This window comes from Pempheris klunzingeri, chromosome 12 (assembly GCF_042242105.1).
Source record: "Pempheris klunzingeri isolate RE-2024b chromosome 12, fPemKlu1.hap1, whole genome shotgun sequence".
In the NCBI taxonomy this organism is placed as follows: domain Eukaryota; kingdom Metazoa; phylum Chordata; class Actinopteri; order Acropomatiformes; family Pempheridae; genus Pempheris; species Pempheris klunzingeri.
In genome coordinates, this window is record NC_092023.1 from 4,878,839 (window position 1) to 4,901,116 (window position 22,278).

The window sequence follows — 22,278 nt, forward strand, 5'->3', positions numbered from 1 at the left end:
ATTTTCCTCTAATGCTATATTTGCACCAGTGCTTCTTTCAATTTACACTTTCAGTGCTTCTTCAAACTCAAAAAGAGAGTGTCTGTGCTGCTCCATGTGTATATTTAGCAATGTTTCCCTCAGCGCCTCTACACTGCGCAGTAGGAGAAGTAAGGAGGAGCACAGAGAAAGCAAAACAGAAGGAGAGAAAGATTAACACAGCTAATTGGGAGTCTATTGTTAGATGTATGAGCAGGATGAAGCCACCCAAACGCAAAAATATTCCACGATACAGACGTCTCCGTCAGGCAGCGGATAAACAGGCACGCATGTGCACACGCAAACAGAAACACTCACTACAATTAGGTCGCATACAAATCAGTTGGAACAGATGTGCGAGGTGCGACAGGTAGAGACAGTGAGGGACAAAATACAAAGAGGAATATTTAAATGAGCAACGGTGGAAGTCTAGAAATCTAAAATGAAGAAACAGAAAGGTTGATGACTTTCAGCGGAGAGACATGATGGAAAAACAGCGAGTCAGAGATGCTGTTTATTGTTAAAAGTGTTTCAGTAGAGTGGCAGCTGTAATGAGCTGACAATTATTCATATGTCAGTCACCCACACACACTTGAGATTGTTTGAAACTTTCCCCACACTGTCACTAAATCCCTGGTGTAACATCTGTCGTTCTGCGACAGGATTTGCGCTTGCTTTTTCTTTCAAGTAGATGCTTCTTTGTGTTTCAGTCCCATATCTGTCGACTGCTTCTTTTACTTTTCAGTGTGTTTTGACAGGTGAGACCACTGCAGGCTGCCATGGAGGATCTCCTCAGCCTCTTGGTCCTAAGTCAGAAACCACGCAGTCGTGGGACATCAGCTCACTGCGATTGATTTCCCTCATCCTAGTACAACAAGATTTGGGTAGAGCAAGATCTCAGCAGCGTCGCCCATGGGAGGGGAGCCGTAGACAAAGTAGGCGAGGAGGGTGGGGGGTGGAGGGAAAGAACAACAGGATGAATAGTGATGGAAACAAGAGGCGGAGCAGAAAGTACAGTGGAAGAGAGCGAGGAGAGTGTGGTAATGAGGGAGCTGGGGAAATGTAGGTATAGGGGTGGATGGAGTGAGGGAGGGAATACCCTTCTTCCTACTAAGAGGAGAGGAGAGGAGAGGAGAGGAGAGGAGAGGAGAGGAGAGGAGAGGAAGTGAGACTTGTCCTCATGGGCATCGTGTCTTCCACGATACAGCCATGAATAAAGATCATGGGATAAATATAGATAAGCTGTTTTTACTTTACATACAATCACCTAACACAAACAAATGCGCGCACACTTCCTTTCTGTTCCTCTGGCAACATGACGTCATGCTCTAATAAAGCATAATACAATGAATATGCACCAACTGAGAAGAAGAAGGAAACTGATTTACTGGTGGAGCTGGAGAGGGGAGGTATGGGACAAATCAGAGAAAGCCTTTAACATGATCACAGCAGGGACAGACACGGGGGAGGAGAGGAGGCGAGGGCGGTAGAGGGGGAGGAGGAGGAGAGGGGATGGCGAGGGCCTGCCAATACAGATAAATATTTCATCCCACAACACACAGAGTCACTGAGACTGGTGCCCAGAGGGGGAGGGAGGATGCAGGGAGGAAGGGAGAGAGAGAGAGAGAGAGAGAGAGAGAGAGAAAAAGGCTGAGAGTGAAGGCAAAGCAAAAAGACAAAAAGCAAGAGGAGAGAGTGAGAGAAAAAAAGAGAAAAGAAAGAGAGAGATGGGACAGCTGAGAGACTAAGCTAAGCCTGGAAGGTAAAGGTGTCCTTAACTCTCACATCCACTGGCTGTGATGCTAACCAGGGCTGACACAAGACACACACAAGACACACACACACAAGCACGCACACACACACACACTTAGATATTGTGTCGCAGACACTTTTCTATTATTGTCTTCTCTCTCTGAGGTTTCTCTCCTCCAACTCGACTTGACACCTGGACTAGAAAGAGTGCCGGTGTGAAAAGAAAAAGAAGGAAAGAAAGAAAGAAGAGAAGAGAAGTGATGTACAAACAAATACAAATAGTTCACAAGAGAACAAAGCCTGGATGAGGAGACAGCGAAAAGGGGGAGGTTCAATGTGAGCAGCGAGAAGAACAAAGAAGTTTTGAAAGTGTAGAATTTAAAAGGTCGCACTGAAAGTGTGAAATATTGTTACTCTCAGAAAACACTGAAACATATTTGATCTATTTTATGTTGTCCCTGTTTAATTCATGTACTGCATTTAAGTACGTGGCTGTCCGACATCACACCCAATGTGATGGTTTGCAGTAAGATCTCATTCCAAAACTATGATCATTTATAGGCTGCTGCAACAGCCTCCACACATCTGACAGGACTGTTCGACACAGTTCTCGTCAAAAGACTGTTTTTCTGTAGTGTTACTAGTCAGATTTGTAACATTTTGCCTCTGTTAAGTGTTTACAGGCAAGTGCTATGATTTCATAAGTCATCACAGCGAGTGTTGGATGACTTCTGATCAAATTGGTGTGATTTTCCTGACATGCAGCCAACAGTATTTCTTAGTTTTTCCTTTACTTTAGTTAGTTTAGTTCCATACTGATGGGCAGAAACAAACAGAATTCAGGCAATATTCCTGTCTGTATGTCAGTGTGTGTGTGTGTGTGTGTGATCTTGTGTATTTGCATGTGTGAATATGCGTGTTTGTGCATTTGTGTCAATTAGGTGGTTGGTCTTTTTGTTTGTATTCCCTGTCTCCCGTGGGGAGCAACTCCCCCTCATCATTAGTAATGAACCAGCAGCGGTGAAAGGGCCAAGCCACAGCCTCAGCCCAGGGAGACAGATGAATATTTGATCAGTCCTCTTTTTGCTTCTGTGTGTGTGTGAGAGAGTGAGAGTGTGTGCCAGAGTGAGAAAAAGACAAAGCTCAGGGAGGCTAGTGCAAGGTGAACAGCTTTCCATTTCTCATCTCTCCCTGCCTCTTTTTTTTTTCTCACCCCCGCCTCTCTTTTCACATCATTCCTTTCCTCACCTCCACCACAGTCTTTTCCTTTTCACCCCCTTACCGTCCTCTCCGCTGTTATCCATTTTCTCTCACAACACCTCTCCTCTCCCATCCACCACTACCGGCTTTTAAAATCTCTCCCTCCTCTCCCCCCTGCAGGACTGTGCTGAGACGGAGGTGGACAGAAACAAGTGCTGCACCTTGTGTAACATGTTCTTCACCTCGGCTATCGTGGCCCAGTCTCACTATCAGGGCAAAACCCACGCCAAGAGAGTCCGCCTGGTGCTGGGGGAGCCACCCAGCCTACCCGCAGCCATGACCAGCCCAACAAACACAAACACAGGTACCTCACAACTTCTACCTGGGTTTAAGGTTAAAAATCGAATCTTACGGGACTTGAACTGCTATGATTTCATCGTCATGGCAGCAGGTATACAGCAGCTGAAGAAGCCAAAGGAAACAAACACAATAGAGTATGAAACTAATAACATGAGGTACTTGGTCTGCGTCCGTTTGTCTGTCTGTCCGTCTTCAGGTAAGACTTGAAAGTGAAAAGCTTGACAAATCCTGTTTATCAATCTTCTGACTACAAACTGGTACTCTGATGATAAACCTTTTCCACCCTTGCTGATCAATGCCTGTATCGGATTCCACTCTTAAGGTTTGCACACACAGCCTGTCCTCATCGAAGTGCAAGGTAATTAACTTGATCGTAAAAAACAAACACTCTCACCTCTGCTCGCACACGCCCACGTAATCCAGACATTAACTTTTTGTGACATGTATCGCTGAACTGAGAACTATTTTTAGTTCAAAGCATATATTTTTTCATCTGAAGTGGATTTGCAAAGCTTTAGTCATGCTTCAGTCAAAACGTCTAGCCGGGACATCAGAGAAAAAAAATAAAAAATAAGTTGCTAACATGCCGGAAGCCCGAGAAGTCACATTTTTCAAGGGTTTTCATTTACGAAGGTTATATGATTAATGAAAAATCTCCTTGACAAATCGAGACATTCATAAATTGATTTTGTTTATGCTAATGATTGCTAAAGATGAACATTTTTTGTCAGTGCTGGTGAGTCTTCTCCAAAGGAGCTTTACATAATATGATTCAAATTGGATTCAGAGTGAAAATTCAAAGAGCTATAAACACACAATCACTACAAAATTGAGTGTTATAATCAAGCCTCCGGGTGCTTTTTGCTAAACTTTGGCCTACTTTAGAAAAGTGTCACTTCTGTACAGCCTTTGCCGCGGAGTTTCCGTGGTTTTGTGACAGTGGGACCTGGAGGAAGAGAAACTAGAGAACGAGCGCAAGAAGAGGGGAAGAGTGACCTGGGAGAGAGGATTTCAGGAGCGATTAAAGTCAAAAGTAGCCTTCATCATCACTCTGGGATGAGCGCTCCACACAGGATGCACAGTCAAGCTGACAGGCTTGTGTGCATAGAGAGGCACACACCATCGTTTGAGTCGTACATAGGCAGAGTGACTGATGCCTGCACATTCATGCTAGACAGTGATTTGCATACACACATGTACGCCAACATACATACACGCATGCAGAAACATGCACACAAACCACACAGCGAGGAGAGAGAGAGAGGGAGAGAGAGAGCGAGAGCCATATGTGATGTAGAAGCCCTTGAGAGGTGGAGAGCAGAGGCTATACCTGCGTTCCCTCCCCTTTCGCACATCACATCCCCACACACTCCAAACCACCGCCTCCTCCTCCTGCACACACTATCACGCACACTGCCTGTGCCCCATTCCGTGAAAAACACTTATTTCTGCTCCAGTGTGCAGAGATCACAGTCATGAGAAAAGAAAGGGTGGGAAAACAAGGAATGGAGAGGAAAAATACCTCCGAGGACCTCTTCCCGTTACTGCTCTGCACATTCTGGTCCACAGAGCCGTCAAAGCTCAGGAGCTTCACTCATGCAGGGGCACACACACACACACACACACACACACACACACACAAACACACGCAAATGCTGCACCGGAGTTTTCAGGATGGTCTCGTGTTTGAGATTAATAGCAGGAAAATGAAATGACTGTAAAAGATTTGCAGGGTCGTGCATTGCAAGTGAGATGAAAGCGTGGCAAAGGCAAACTCAAGCGGAGCGAATGTGAGTGGGTGTGGTTGCTGAGATGAGCGGAGACACAGCCATAGATACTGTAACTATGTGAACAGAGCCCAAAGACACATCAAGGTATGAGCAACCAATCAGAGTCAAGTCAACACAGGCACACACACACACATACACACACACACAAACAGACACAGGCCTAAACTAACACACCTCACACTCGTGGTCACTGGTCAACTATTCATGCATGCTCTTCATTTGTTATCACTGAGCTGATGGTTGTTGTGAAAGAGGTGATATGACTCATTTTGGCTTAAAAGCATGTGTGAGTGGGCTTTTGTTCGTGATATAAAATGTTTAAACATGCAGTATTACGGCTGCGTAGTCCTGGTTGGTATGACTCTAGAGTCATTGACACATTGTAGACGGCGAATCGGCACATTTGGACATGCCATCTGGCAGTAGACGCTTTCTCACACAATTTGGCTGTGGACCTAACACCCCCTCCCTGTGTTCAAATAAACAGTTGGAGCAGAGATGATTTCTTTAGGACACGTACTGTACCTTACGTACACAAGCAGCCTGTTCTGGAGCTTCATTCATGCACGCACGCACACAAACAAGCTTTCACACATTTTCTCAAGCGTGGATTATACATTCAATCCACCACCCAAACACCCACACACGCACACACGGACACTCGTGCAACCACACGCACCGCACTGTCTTCGCTGCGTGAGCCACAACTGCGTCCTGTGGACATGTCAGTGCCTGTTGGCTATTAATGGGCAATCACCATGGTAACCAGTGTCATGTCACGAGTAGCAGGTCACCTGGAAATCTGCCATTTCTTTTTGTTTTTTTCATTCCCTCACAGAGGAGAGGAGAGGAGAGGAGAGGAGAGGAGAGGAGGGATGAAAGGGGAGGAAAGATGAGAGGAAGAGGATGTAGGTTAAAAAAAAAGACAAAGCAGGAGGGCTCAGAAGAACAGTAGAAATGAGTAGAAAGCCAGTTTTGAGCACTGGCAGACGGACCCTGATCTGGCCTACAGCAAATGCATTACCCTTTGCTCTCAGTAGGATCTAAACCTAGAGCTTTTAAATGTACACATGTAAGTGTGTAAACATGTATTTTAGATCACATCTGTGCTTGTAAGAAAGAGCAAGTGTATCTTTGCAGATATGAATGAATCACGTTTACATGTTGTAATTTCATGAATATATTTTCTTTCCATGCAATTTTGGCCTTAAAATCCAATTTGAGAATTTTAATATGCTCCCATCTATCCCCTCTTCCTATTTCTGCAATTCCTTACCCCTCGCTCCTCGTCTCTATCTCCTATCTGATCGTTTTTTCATTTCATTTCTTCTTCCAGATTCCTCCCCTTCCACCCCGGTGCCCACAGACCCTGCTGCATGCCCCCCTCCCCCCTCTTCCCTGCCCTGGCCCATGGCGGTGGTCAGCGGAAACGGTGGAAGAGAGGCAGGGAAGTATTGCTGCTTGTGTGGAGCCTGGTTCAACAACCCGCTGATGGCCCAGCAGCACTACGAGGGCAAGAAACACCGCAGGAACGCGGCCAGGGCACGCCTCCTGGAGCAGCTAGCGGGCAGTCTGGATGCCACGGAGAGCACAGGTCAGCCTCTTGGCCCCCGGCCCGACACAAGTGACAAGTGAAGGGCGGGAGGGGTGTTACGACTTTGTACAAGGAAAGACGATAAGGGGGGAGATCACATTCAAGATCTGTGGCTGAGAGGGTGGACCTCTGAAATGTTCATATGCCTTCCAATGTGGTGTCCGTTTCACAGATATTACACTGACGTAAGCCACACCAGTCATTCACAGATAAAATTAGTAACATCATCCAGTTACTGTAAAGATCGGCTGATTCACATTCACCGTGCATTTAGACAACCTACCTTTTTCCTGTGTCCTTGAACCATGTGTATCTCCATCAAATCAGTTTATCTTTGACCACCCCCCCCCCTCTGTTGTCCCATTGTAGACACAGTAAACAATCTCCCACAGATGGCTGGAATACATTCTTAACATTACATTCGGTGCAGGAGGGTCATTATAAACTTCCCTGAATTAAAGAGGCACTCCACCATTTTTATGGCTAACAGTGCTATGATGTCATTTGTGGCTCTGAAGGAGATTTTTCGAGTCTGAGAAAACGCACCCAAGTGACGTTATCCAGACACCTCGGCTTGGGCATGGAGGCTACAGTTTTTATTAGAGAGACGCTGTCCAGTTGCATCATTGTTGCTGCATTGTTGGAGCTGGACGGACACTGGGGCTTCAGCTGAATCAACTCTGGGCATTGCTTCTTTAATCAGTCCTGAACTTTATGGAAATGTAATACTAAATCACTGGAGCCCTCTTTAAAAGGTGTTTACTGAGTAAATAATCTCAAGGGTTGGACTCTATGCCAATGAAATGAAAGCGTTAGCTCATCCATCATCCCAAGCAAATATCTGTCTCTCCCTCTCATTAACTGTGAATCTCAGTCCAAGTGAATTTTGACACAGCCAAGCATTTCCATTGCGGTTGTATGGGGTCACAGTGTCTTCATGTTACGGCATAGCATTCGCACTTGTAAGCACTGGCATGGCGATGTGTAAAACTGTCAAAAAAAAAAAAGCCACGGGACGTCTGTTGGCAAGCTGCATATAGCACACATTACACTGTGCAGAGGCTCAGGCAGCTAAACAGCAACACATTACACAGCAGTGTTTCTGAGGGTTGACACACAGCACACAGACTGACACACAAAGGGTCAATGAGGAGTAATTAAACTGAAATTATTTCTTAATGTGCATTATTAATTGGTGAATCTGAGATCAAATTACAGTTACCATAGCGAGTCCTGGGTTTTAATTACTCTTCTGTCTCTTTCCCTCCCCCTTTAATCCTCCCCTCTCCCACACTTTCACTTTCACGCACAAACGTAGCAGTAAGAGGACAATGATTCACATGCTCATACACACATTTCTGCCAGAAGGGTATTCAAATGTAATTATTAATAGTATTTGGCATTGAGAGAGTTTCCTTTTCTGGTTCCTCTGAGTGATATTGTCCAATATAATCCCACTGCAGCACGCAGCCCATTAGTGATACACAACACCTCTACTACACACACATGCAAGTTTGCCTCGTACCGCACACACAGCGCGCAGACACCGCCACACACATATGCAAATCCTTTGTGAGCCAAAGCTGTGCCGTTCGTTTTGTGCTCCAGGTACCATGACACAAACCATCATCTCAAGAAGCCAATCATATTAAAAGCATGAGTCATGTTGCCGCCTACACTGGCTCAGAGGCTTTAAGAGGTGTCATGTTGGATATCGTCCTTCGTCCACACACTGTGACCCAGATCCCACAACCTCAGCTGTATTTTGGAAGATTTGGACTCCAAATCGCAGCATGAGACTTGGAGCATAGCAGAACGCATTTAAAATGGTAAATATGTAATAGAATTACATAAAGATCAGATTTTCCTTTTGTTTAATTCAAGATATCTGCATTCCGCGAAGAGTGGTGCTGTATTGTAAAATCTATTACCCTTCTTCTTTTCAAGAGCAACGAACTAGTCTAAGAATTTGAAGTGAGCCTGCTGCTGACGTGATCCATTATACGTGCCATCAATCAAGTGTTTGTTCCAGTGCCTTTAGTCTGAAACACTTTGTTCATCGCAGTGCGACTCGTCCTCTCTTCCTCAGTTAAGACACGGTTTCATTGGTGCAAGATTCTCACATCTGATTGGCTTTTATCACCACTTCAGGTGTGAAGTCACAGGTGTGCCGGGTGTAATCTCAGAGGGAGGTTCGAGCGCGAGGCGGCAGCTGAGCAAAGAGGGAGAGGAGGGGGGGGGAGTAATGACGAATTCGGTCTCAGCTCAGTGCAGATTCATCTCTGTCCTTTGTCGTCCGTGTTGCTTTGTTGAACTGTTTTCTCTGTATGTTCTTTTTTATCTCTTTTCCCACCCCCTTCCTACTGCTGTTCCTCCGTCTCGTCTCGTGTTCTTGTTTGTTGTTGCCGTGGCTGTTCTGTGTGTATATATATGTGCGTGTGTGCATCACTAGGGGCTCCAATCTCTCGTCATGTCTCATCTGTCATCCTCATTAGCTCCCCACGAGGCACAGGTGAATTATTTACACACCAATATTCCCTCTCTCCCCAAACTATTGCTACAGAGTCTGCCTTGCTTTATTGTCTGGTTGTGTCCTATTGATGGCACTGACCTTTACTTGTACTTGCATATTCTCTCTTTGTCTCTTCCGCATCTCCTGCCCCCGCCTTTCACATTCTCACGACCGAAACACATCACAGAATCCCCATGACATTTCTCTCGACACCGTTTCTTACTCTTGGATTTTTCTGGTGTAATTTCACAGACAGGGCACAGGGGAGAATGTCGTTATTTTCCACGGCTAGGTGCCAGACAAAACCCTTGGAGATGGCTTACGGAGGTGGACAAGGGAGTTTCAGTGGGGGTGGCTACAGACGGGGGATGGAGCCTGCCTGACTCAGCTGTGTCTTTACATAAATCACAACAGGGGTAGAAACCCCTCAAGACAGAGCCGGCGCAGTCCACTCTCTCTGGAGACTCGGAAGAGAATTAGAGGCTGTGAGATAAGCGTCTAGTACAGGAGTGTGTGTCTGCGTACGTACGTGTGTGTGTGTGTGTGTGTCTGTGGGTGTGTTGGGGCCCAAGAGAGGTTGAAGTACCGACGCGGAGAAAATTGTGTGTAATTGATGGCTGTATCTGAGTTTGGAGACAGAGCTGACCCTCTCCTCCCAGGAGACAACAGGCACTGTGACACAAGCAGGCTTTTATACATGCACACATAAACAAGATATACTGTAGGTCCACACACGCAGTACCAACATCAACTAGGTCTGGGTATTGAAACTCATAACTTAAAAAGTATTAAGTGCTGAAAATTGGCATCAACTTCTTCGACTCCTTCACTTGTTCTTTGATCTTTTTTTCCTGCTTTGAGTCAAAATGACAAAGGTCTCGGTAAGATGCACTTATCAATATATTTCATGTTAACAATGGTTCAAATGATCATGCGTTATGTGGGAAGGGTGAGTCGAAGTGAAGACCCTACAGAGAATTATCACCTGACTCTGCAGCTCCTCACAGCTCTACGTGTTGTTTCCAGCAGCAGCAGCAGCAGCAGGCAGCTATTTTAAGCTAAACCCACTGAACACTACCAGCCCGGCACCAAACAGCAGACAGACAAAGTTAGCGACTAGCTGGTAAACAAAGCAGAGCATTTGGTGCCAAAAACACAGAGATGTTGCCCTCAGGAATTGGAATATTGGACAATGAACACACACACACTTGTCAGGTAATAAGCGACTGTTTTTTTGTCAGCATGCGCGCCATATCAACTCTTCTTATGTCTAATTTAACTTAATTGCGAATTAATTACAAACAAGGTTCTGAAGGCCAGCCCAAAAACCAATACAGTTAAGAATTATTAATTGGTTGAGATGAGACAGAGGATAAACAACACCAACCAATGAGCTGCAGCGTCTGGTCATTTTACTCAAAAGCAATACTTCAGGAAGACGGAGTTTATGAGGAGGTTTTTTTTTTGTGTCAAAAACAGATGGTCTTTCCAATTACTGTCATATAGGCTACAAAACTAATTAGACTCTCTATAAGCCTTTCAAAGTTTGATGCTTGGTAAAATTCCACTTGGATTCAATCCGACTCTCACACGATGCTCAACCCCTTTCTGCTATGGTATTTGTGATATATTCCTATGAGATGTACTGTCAAGCCTTTGCTGCAGACTGCAAGGTTTTGATTGAATCTCAATGGGCTTCTTTTTGCATCCGGTTCCTTTTTAATCTTGCAAAACACATGGTAATCTATCGGTATACCACAGCACTAAGGCTCTGGGGTAGTAAGAGCTCTGTAAACTATTATCCTGCCTCCGTGGTGAATAAAATTACAGATGAATACCTTGCAGTGAGATTCTCAGTTGCAGTCGCCCCATAGGAAGGAAGCAGAAAACAGGAAACTCTACCTTGAAATTATTTGTAATTTGATATTTAGTGGTTGTGCAGTGTGCTTACAGCTCATTTACTGCTTCTGTGTGTTAAAACCATCGCGCCATTTAACCAACAGTGCTCATGCAACACCAGATTTCACAGTCGTCAGCGCTGACCACTACCTGAAAACCCTCTGAGGCTCACAAATAAAAGGAACCTGCAGTTAGAGCTTGGCAGAGCGTCCCATTGGAACAAACCCCGAACATCACGCTAAAAAGGGGACATTAATGTTGCTTGGGCTGAAGTTCAAATATCTGAAGATGTTTAATTTTTCAAGCTCTCGAAAAGAACAGATTTTTTTTTCAGTTTTCTGTGCACAGAATGTGGCTCATTACTTTTTTGACAAGCTTTTAGGCATCTCCATGCCATGGGTGCCAGAAACGCCAGAAGACTCTGTGCATTAAACGACAGCCACAAACAGCTCCACGCCCACTGCCTCAGCTCATCTCACCCCCCTCTTTTCTCTCTCCCTGGCATATCTTCTTGTGTAATTAACAAGGCTTAAAAACACCCTCACAAATACTGCTCATGCTCACAAAAACCCACATTCACAACCCTGCGCTGCATGCTGTCACTCGCGTTGCACACACACTTTCCCTGCATGTAATTAACATGGATTAGGGCACAGTGTTGTCTTATGCCAGGACTGCTTTATTACCAAAAAAAACAGTGTCTGTGCATGTGGCCGTGTGTTTTTGTGTTTAAAAGACTGGCACACACACACACACACACACACACACATCTCTGGCATCAACGCAAACTATAGCACATTGTACATGAGTGCTGCTCGGACGGGCACCGTGGAGGTGACATCAATCAGGCTAAAAGCTGCGTCTGTGTTTGTGCGCACACACATGCACGTAAAACTCACTTAATCGTGTATACAATAAAAGACCTCTTTGTGTAATCCTTGCAGCAGCGTCCGTGCAGCAGTGTAGAATTATGGGAAGCAGAAAGGGAAGGAGAATGAGAGACTTATCATTGCTTTCTTTTTCAAATTATCTCTTCACCAATTAATATCCTTTTCATTAAGAGAGAACAGAAGTAATGACATTTTGGCAGAAGAGGACACGCTATCTCTCGTTTCGTCGCACTTTCTCACACACAGCCTTAATTATTAGCTCCTAATAGATGCAAAATATCAACATTTAAGCCAAGACAGCGCTTACTCCAGGCAACTAATTCAGTCATGGCTTTCTTCAAAATGACTGCTTGTCCTTAATCACCCCTGAAACGGAGCGGCTCAGACACAACAGGGAGTAGATATGCCACATTATGCAGCCCTTGCCCGGTATAAATGACCTCCCACTACTCCTAACTATATTACAACTTCATCTCCCAACACATTTCACCAATTACTTCCACAGAAGGTCAAAAGGTGATGGAATACACAGACAACTCATAAATCTCAAGGACAGTAATGACAGTAGAGAAAAGGGCACCAACACACAAGCTACCACACCCAGAATTACACATTCATTCTCAAAAAATGAAAATTAAGCATGGAGGGGAATTCATTTCAAGGTTGTTCATCTGATCTGAGTAAAGTTGTGCACTGACGGCTCTGCAGTGTGCAAAATGTGAAATAGTACTTCATTGCATCTCGGACAGAGAATACGCAGCCGTCGACACAGAGAGCACATCCTCTGCCTTTGTGGAAGATTTTAAAATGCTGCCAAGTTGTAGTTACCACATGAGAAAGAGGATATCCTTTTTGACAGAAGATATACACATGCAATGTGGTCAGCATGCATTTTACATCAGTGCTGCAGTGTGGTATCTCATTATCTTTAACATGTCTCCATCTCCTCTCCTTCATATTTTATACACATTTTATTTCCCCCTGGAAACTTGCTCTTTTCAATCATTTGGTTTAACTAGACACCCCCCCACCCCCACCCTAATCTCTCTTTACCCCACTCTGTCAGTATCTCCATCCTCATCCTTCTATTTTTGGGTGTTCATCTCAACCACCTGCAAACCCTCTAATTAGTTCACATCTGTGTCTGAGCCACACCAGTTCAGGCATGCATTCACCATTACAATACAAAGTACCACACACACACACACACACAGTACTACACACACACACACACACGACCTATTCCACTGTTCTTCTCTTACCCCTAGTGTCCTAATTTTTCTCACCCTGTTGAAGTTCAAGTTTCAAAAGGCACCTTCACACACATGAGCACTAGAAAGAAGAGGCGATGATCTAAAGATCTAAAACTGTAACTGGCTTTCTGCTAATGATAGTCTAATCAAATCTTTTTCCAGATGCACTCTAATTAGGAAAATTACCCTGCACTGCAGAGTGTAAAAATAAGACTATTTGGTGTCAGTTCAAAATTTCATTGTTGCTCATGTTGGCCTCGCTGCTGCTGCTTCTGTTGATCCAGATGATGATGACGACCGTTTTTAAGGATTTTCATCAACCATATTTTTTATATAAGTGTCCTCACAGTAACCCCTGTGCCTGTCGGGCTGTGTGGTTGTGTCTCTCCAGGGCTGCGCAGTAGTTACTCCTGCAGTGTCTGCAGTGTGGTCCTCAACTCCATCGAGCAGTACCACGCACACCTCCAGGGCTCGAAGCACCAGAACAAGTGAGTACAAGAACTGGATGGATGGTCAATCAAATCCTAACAAGGAGAGACGGTGTGTAAATCTCCAAAACTGACAACCACGTCCACTTCATGAGGCGATTAGCCAGGTGTGCGGCGGTCTGAGATTAGGCAGCGTGTCAACTACTCGCTCTCTCTCATTTTTCACACAACTACATTAAGTAGCTTTGTCATGTGTACAAATGAGTACAACACAGTGACTACCTGTGAGGAAAGACCTTCCTTGAGAACATAAAGACAAATACACAAACCAAACAGACATTTTTACGCATTTAGCCTAATCTTTTATGTAGTGTTGTTTGGGTGGATGATGAAACAGAGACCGTTCCAGTTGTAAATCATAGTAGATACGGTTTGTATCGGTGCTGGATGTGAAGGGTGGAACAGTATAGCCAAAATTTACAGGGTGGAATTAATTCATTATATCATTACAGCACATATAGGCCGTGTAAAGAGCTGTAGAGCAGCAACGGAATATTTTATCATAAGTGACAATGAGGGTTTTGTCATTTTCTTTACTTATTATGGGAAATGTAAATCACAGCCAATGTGAGGGAAATTATGTCCACCAGCAGGAAGGGAGTGTGATATGGAACAGTTACATTTCATGCATTTACCATGAGATAGCTGTGAGCGTGGCTATAGGCGGTGTTTGTGTGTGTCTGTGTGTGTTCGCATGTACGCGACGCTTTGTATTTAAAGCAATGTAATAGAAATTAAGTGCGTTACGAATATTATAATTTGTCAGATAAAAGGGTGCTTGAGGATATAAGTTTGTAGTTGTGGACATTTCTATTTTTTTTTTTTTTTTCTCTCTCTTTTTTCTGAGAGTTGAGGCACTTCAGCTGAAATGTCTGTGTTTATCATCCCCAGAGCATAACTTGTCTGGGCTGCACACACCAAACTTCTGCAAACAAGTTAACTCTCAGACTGTGTGGTGGGCGTGGTGAGAAAAACAACGGCAATAACAAAGATGAGAAAGGCAGAGAGGCTAGAAGGACAAGACAAAAACAGACTGCACATAATAGGACAGATTTTATTTTAGCCAAGGGTGAGCTCCAAATGCTTCTATCAACCGGTCACTAGAAAAAGTAGAAGATGTACATTTTTTATCATGTAATCATCATGTATGCTCTGTTAGCTACACAGACAGTGTGTGCCATACATGTAATTCATATGTTCTTCATATTTTTCTCTTGTCTGCACAGTGCTCTTAATTGACACCGCAAAAGCTAGCCAGTTCAAACTTTCCTAAAAGTAGTCTTCAATTGAGGCCGATCAGAAAAACAAGAATCTCCCCCTTTATTCATAGACTTTAATGTAGTTTTAAGAAAGTTTGACAAGATACATTTTTGACATGCCATGCTCTATTTGACTTGCTTTGCTAAAAAGAAACAATTCATGATTAAACATTAGTGAAGTGAAGAACAAAATCTGTGTTAAGCGACTGTCATTAAAGCTAAAGGTCTGCTACAGAGGTAAAACGTGTGGCTTGATTCAAAATGTCAAAGCCTAAGACGTTAAAAGGAAAGTTTAACCCAAAACCCAAGAGTCAAACTTATTTTTCTCCCCTGAGCCAGAGTGCTATCTGTCCATTCAGAGAGCTTCGCTGTGATTTGCTGAGGTGCAGAGACAGCAGCTCAGATCAATACAGCAAACCTTAACTGGAATTCGGTTTATGGAAGTCAAAGCACCAAAAAACTGCAAACACATTCGAAGGATTATTTGATGTACAACAAGATGCTGAAGTTATTTTTTATTATTCTTAGCATAACTTCACAAAAAGATTTGGGAAGTAACATAAGTAACCGCATTATAATATTTGGACAGAGATGTGGGGAGTCGAGGGGAAACGTGCTTTGTGTTTTCAGATGAGACTGCAGGGTCACAGAATTGATATTTGCCCCAAGTCGTTGTCCATTAACTACTACATGCCACGAAGCAAGACGTTGAACGCCTAATACAGCTCTTGGCTTGTTCTAAATCAGCCTGAAAGAGAGCGTCAGCTAAACCCCTAAAAAGTGATTGGTGAGATGTAGAATATGTCTGCACAAAGGTTTGTAAATCAGGGGGAAAAATGGAGGCTCATAACTCTCTCCCTTCTGTCAGTTTCACATAAAGTGGAAAAGAGGGCAGACATACAGAGAGAGTCGCTGAAAGAGAGTAAGTAAGACTGATTGACATTGAGACGGTATGCACCACAGACACAGAGAGACAGATGGGAGGAGAGATGCTGAGAGAAAGACGCATCGTGTTTGATACAGAGGCAAAACAAAAAAAAAGGGGGGGGGGGGATGCAGAGATGGCAAAAGGCTGAGATAAAATTGATGAGGAGAGACAGATGGACATGGAGAAATGTAGTAATACAGACAGAAACACGATGTTCTGGAGACAGAAAGGTGCAAAGAGAGCTGAAGAAAGTTAAAAAACAAAAAATTGCAAAAATCTTAAATTGAACTGAAAGGAGGAGCCAGAGAGATAAGGAGCAGATCTGGAGTGAACACTGAGGTGAGGCTCAGTGTGGCTGACAGCTGCAGGGCCTCACTGCCTTGGATGGATTGACAGGGCATCGACGGATAGAGGGCAGTGAGAGACAGACTGAGAGAGGTAGCAGGGAGATTTACAGGGGTGGTACTGATAGGTCACTGGAACTCATCCACTTTATCAGCCGGGCTTACAGGAAGTGGTCTGGAGTGGAGGAAGTGTGTCGAGCTGGACTTCAGTCTTGTTTCAGAATCAGGGATGTTTGGTGACATGTTTCTCAGAAGGCAAGGTACGGTACGGTAAGGTATGGTGAGGAAAGGTACGGGATCTCATGAAGCCTCTGTGAGGAAAAGAGGGATTATCATATGATTTACTGTAAAAAGGGGAGAGCAGGACTGTGAGTCTGTAGTCGAGCAGGAAAAGAACTTTACAGCCCAAAAGCTCAGTGTCCACTAAGCTCTCAACAATCACACAGACTTTTCTCAATAGCTCAAATTTCAAAGGTTCAGATTTCACTGAGATTTTTCAAAAAGGGCAGATGGGTGAGAAGTCCATTAGAAAGAGATTTTCTGTCCCTTCATACCCAAAAGTCCCCCTGATTCCAGTACAGTAGTAGTTTTTAATATTCCAAATAAACATGATAAAATTCTCTCATAAATAGATTCCATGATAAATCATTGGGACATTTCTGTGGCAAATGATGTGAGAGTCATATTTCATTTGTAAATGTATATGTTCATATGTAGTTTAGTAGCATTATTTGGTGAAACAAAATTTCTAGTCTATTTGAAAACTGCCACACTCTATGTTTAAGTCTACACTGCTACGGATTGTGTGTAATTCCCTTAAGCAGCATCTGCAGAATTGCAGACTTAGTGCGCAGAAAGTGTGAAAAACTCCATCAGGAACCCTCAAAGCACAAGTGATTTTACAGTGCGACAGCACTGAGCCCTTACAGACTTACTGTGAACGCGCACTGAATTCTGTTAAGTTTGTGAGAGTGAGCACTGGTAGTGGAAGGAAGTCTTGCCAGCTGTGTTGCGCTGCTGTATTGATCCTCTGGGAAACACAAAACAAGACCAAAGGTTCCACCTCATTGACCTCAGTTCCTCTGCCGTCGCCCAGTCACTCAGGTGAAACACAAAGCGGGTACATGAATTTGTGTTAGACACCCCTTTAGGCTAAGTCGCTCACACACACACACACACACACACACACACACACACACACACACACACACACCTACCCACTCATACATCACTGTACAGTATGGGGGCATGATATGAAAGCATATAATGTCCTGTCACAATATGTTGGGCAGCACTTTGTGCAAAGTGCCATTTTTCTGCTGACAGGGGAGTGTTAACATATTCATGTACACACACACAAAAACAGTCTGGCTGCAGCACATGAGACTAGACAACCACTAAGGTATAGCAAGTTGAGAAATAAGACGACACAAGGCCCATGAACGAGGGCTGTGTGTGTGTGTGTGTGCGCGCATTGGTGTTGGTGGTGACTATTTTTGCGGCACATGGCATGAGTACAAACGTTTTTTTCCTGAGTCTGCTTCCTTTAAGAACAAGCTGCCTGATTATGGAGTGCTGCACTGCACGGATATCTTTATATTAGTGTCTAGCAATGTGTATTTGTGTGTGCATGTGCGTCAATGTGTGCGAGTGCTTATGGAAAGGAGGCTGCTGAGATTGTTCCGTTTTGTATCTCTGGGTTGTTTACAGGGTGGACAAGGCTTTGCCAAAGTGACGTGAGATCTTCCACCCTAACTTTGAGCGAGCGTGTGTGTTTGTGTATGTGTGTGTGTGTGTTTATGTATTTTTGTGGGTCCTGCGTGTGTTCTTTCACACTCAGGATGAGCTTTGGCTTGTGTAAGGAGCTTTCCAGAGGAGGCGAAAGCACGGCTGACAGCGGCAGGGGATTAGCTCTCACCGAAGAAACATCCATGAAAACTGTGTATGTGTATCTCCGTCTATTTGGGTATGTGTGTTTGTGATGTCTGGCATTAGGAATGTGTCATTATAAAACAACAACAGATTTCTCTATTCTTTAAACAGCTGGATGCATCTATCTGCCAGCTCTCCTTATCTGTGCCGTGCATCTGCTTCGTACACAGTCAGCTGCAGGTCATTTGAAACGCTGCAGACTCCACACAGCCGCTCCAGACTGGCTGCTGTAATTGGACCTGTACAGGATGATAACAGCGGAGATATAACTAGATAAACTTGGCAGAACATTTTCACAGTTTACAGTATGTTGCAATTAAGCCAATGCACTTAGCTGGCCAGCAGACAGGAACACAAGTGAGCAGCAGACAGCACTGAACCAGATATATGAACACTGAATCCCCATGTTGGTTCCTGACTCGAGTGCTCTTAAAAACTAATGGCTAGTTTGAACAAAAAAGTGAAAATTAAAGAACGAACATAAGGCTGTTAGAGGAAAGGAGCCCAATTGGTTTTTTCCAGCTGTGTAAAAGTCTGGCGAGTGCTCTGATGGCGGCAGGCTGTTCCCAACGGTGACTGCATGGGTGCATGGGTGCGTATTTCTCCTCAGGTTTTTAAGCAGGAGTTGGCAAACTTTGATCTTTTCTTTGAAGAAGTACACTTGACATGTGTTGGTGGATGCAGCAACTATTTCATGAGAATTTTGTGTCTAAGGTTCTTTTGTTCTTTTGTTAAGTAGTTTTGTTTCCAAGGAAGCCAGCAGCAGCACAGCGCACTAATAACTGGGTGTGTTTTGTTGTTATGCTCAAAGGCAAAGGCTAAATTTGGTTATTAAAGAGTGGCGACACGGAGATGTGTCAACTCATTCTTTACGACCACAAATGACAGTAGCAGTAATGATATTCATGAGTATATTCTAAAAAAACAAATGCACCTCGCTGGATCTATAAAACATCTATGTAATGAGTTTGCTTTTTGTATATCTGCCAGCATTAATGCCAATAATATTTCATTATGGGTATGGTGATTTGGCAGTCAGCTTCTATTATATAGATCCCTCTGTCTGGTTGAACATTGTGACACCCAGTAGTCTGCACCAGAGAGAGAAAAGAGCTCATACAGAATGTCCTCAAGGCTGTGATGGCTTTATGCTGCCTAAAAAGTTTTTGTCCAAGTATACATTAAAATGGAAAAATAAAAAAAAAACTGAATAAAAACAAGAACAAGCACTAATTAGCCCCTTGGGTCCACAAGAGAAAACAAAGCAACCAGTAAAGCCCAGTTTGTTTGATGGGAGCTGTCAGCAGGGCTGTTTCTCTGACCACTGACGTTGTGCTGCTTTAACTACCCGTATAATATTATTCATGTTCACATCGCTCACTGGGATTGTGTGGCCTTTGCTCTCTCGGTGCTTTTTCGTTATACAATTACGACCTCTGGCCTGCCTTTATGTGCGTTTATGTGCATAGCGTGTGCTTGTGTGTGAGTGTGTGTGTGTGTGTGAGACGTTGATGCCGATGTTATCGCAGGCCCTTAGGGTATGATGGTGCGGTCGGGGACAATCCATTTAGCCTACTCACCCTGGTAATTATTCAGCATCAGTATCACAGAAGACGCATACACACAAACTACAAAACAAACTCATGTACATTCAAGAGGGCACGGCAGAGAGACAGGGTGGCAGCGAGAGATTACAGTGCTTAGCGTAAAATAACTCTGAATGCAAACGGTTGAGCTGTCGACCTGCTAATAAGTTAGGGTTGCTGCATGCAAGTGTGTGTGTGTGTGTATCATGGTCTGAGTATGTGTGTGTGCCTGCACAGTGCACATCGTCTTCCCACTTGAGGCCAGGTGAAAGGTTAATTCATCACCATCGATGGAGAGCTCTCCCCTCAAATGACTCCTCGGTCACACTAGCACACACAGAGACACATGCCTCAGGCGCTTCTCATCTCCCCTAAAGGCATTTGTCCTTGTCTTTCCTCACACCTTCTGCCCAAACATCACACAAACACATTCTGTGTTTACACACATGGACACACACCCTGCCCCCTGCCCCGAGCATGGCTGTATGGGATGTTAATAAGATTAGGGCAGTGGGGGGGGGGGGGCGGTCGAGCCTGAATCATGACTCACAGATCTGCTCCCTTAGCAACTGCCACTGCCGGACTGAGCTTACCTGTTCTCACACACACACACACACACACACACACACACACACACAGCACGCCAAGGTGACCTTCGCATCCTCACAAACACCTCCCTCGGACACTCTCTCTCTCCCTCTCTGCTCTCTCTGCTCTCTCTCTCTCCCACAAATCCTCTTCCTCATATATCTCACATCCTACATGTGCCTTCCTGGAACAGATTATTGGATTTTTATTTTGCCTATTAACAACTCTCTTCACTTACAGACCGTGACCTGTTTATTTACCCCCTCCCCTCATCTTCTGCTTTTCCTCACCTTCACTTTCCTGCATCCAAGTCGTCAACTGTACAATTTACATAGTAATGACAGTTGTATGGCAATATGTATGTGAATTGTTTCACAGTAGGTGCAGTGTTGCAATGACGCATGCTAAACGGAAGAAAATACTAGGTTTGTAATAGCGATGTTCGCTGCACAGTCAAAAACAATCCCATGATTTTTTTGTGCTATGTTGTTCCCATAGAAACAGCCCAATCAGGGGACAGCAAAACAATGTGACAGATAACAGTGGGCGGAGTGGCAGATGGGATCTGCAAGTTCAAATTTATGCTTTTGACCAACATACAGAGCTGAATCTAAAGACAACAGACAGGCAGCACTATAAAAGGGTCCATTCTGCTTCCACAGAGGTCTCAAACCATTAGTCTATTATCTATAACTGATAGAACAGAGATAATTACTCTGCAACAATGTTGACTGTAAACACTTGCTGAAGTTTGATAATTATAAAGAAAGGAGCATGTCTGCTAGTACTGTGTGTGTGTGTGTGTGTGTGTGTGTGTGTGTGTGTAGTGGCGAGTGTGACGTTTTCTGGATGTGAAATGTTAAAGACATCAGTAAAAGAAAACATTTAGCGGATCTTGACGTTTCCAATATGCGGCTTCACCACCTTGGTTATCATCATTATTACACTATCTTTTAACCTTTATAACCAAAACCAGTGGTTCCCAACCTGGGAGTTAATCAACAGAAAATTGATCAACAACTGTTTTAATTAATTCATCCTCATCAGTCAAGTCAATTGCTCTGAATATCGTTGGTTGGTCAACAAAATAATTAGAAATTTGCTCTGAAACACGGTGATGAGCCTTCGTCCCCATTTTACAGACAAAGCGATTAATCATAAAAATAACTGACAGACTGAAGATGAAAATGATCGTTAGCTGCAGCCCTACCACTCATAATTCATTCTGACACTGAAGCCATCACCTCTCATGAAGGAAATAGCTCCATTTTAAGAGGTCACAAGCCAAAAGAGATGGACTGATCAAATAATCAATATACATTTAAGGTATGTAAAAAGTTACTAAGAAGTCAGATACAACCGACTTTGTTATTTCTGGTGCAAAACTCTCTGTTGCCCCCCCAGGATGGACCCGCTTGGCTCTCCCTCCATCTTTGATCTTTTTTTGCCCCGACGCCTCTTTACCCTTCTCCTCACTCCATGTCGCTCCTCCATCCCTGCTCGCTGCTACCTGTCCCCTCCTTAGAGAACAATACAGGCAACTAGAGTCATGCCCTCCGACTCCTCGGAGAGTCCAAAGCGCTAGATGATTCCTGACAGAGCAGACAGGGTGTAGAGGCCAATGTTTTAACAGCCATTACCGGGATAGGTGCTGACAGCCAGGGTGCCCGGGCATCCCTCCCTCCTTCCTCTCTCTCTCCATCTCAGCGTTGAAAGTGTGTGTGTGAGGCAGCGCTCCAATTAGGACACGGCGGAGGAGTGGCATTTTAACAAGAACTGTGACGAAAATGGAGGAATTTTGTTGTGCGGTTTGGGGCTCAGAGCGACGGCCATGTGTGAAGACAAACATCTTCTTCTCACTTTTAAGTGTGTCAGATTGCGTTTG

At 44.2% G+C, this 22,278-nt stretch overlaps 2 protein-coding genes across 4 annotated transcripts in view; one reads left to right on the forward strand and one right to left on the reverse strand.

Moving 5' to 3' along the window:
• The window catches only part of slc25a16 (solute carrier family 25 member 16), a 391,343-nt gene that overhangs the window by 157,106 nt on the left and 211,959 nt on the right, over nucleotides 1–22,278 (reverse strand). The gene's annotated exons all lie outside the window — the stretch shown is intronic.
• LOC139211147 (zinc finger matrin-type protein 4) overlaps nucleotides 1–22,278 on the forward strand; it is a 28,765-nt gene that overhangs the window by 5,342 nt on the left and 1,145 nt on the right. The window contains exons 3-5 of the mRNA XM_070841419.1: nucleotides 3,151–3,334; nucleotides 6,457–6,714; nucleotides 13,660–13,756. Of these exons, the coding sequence (XP_070697520.1) occupies nucleotides 3,151–3,334; nucleotides 6,457–6,714; nucleotides 13,660–13,756 (539 nt within the window). The remainder of the gene's footprint in view (nucleotides 1–3,150; nucleotides 3,335–6,456; nucleotides 6,715–13,659; nucleotides 13,757–22,278) is intronic.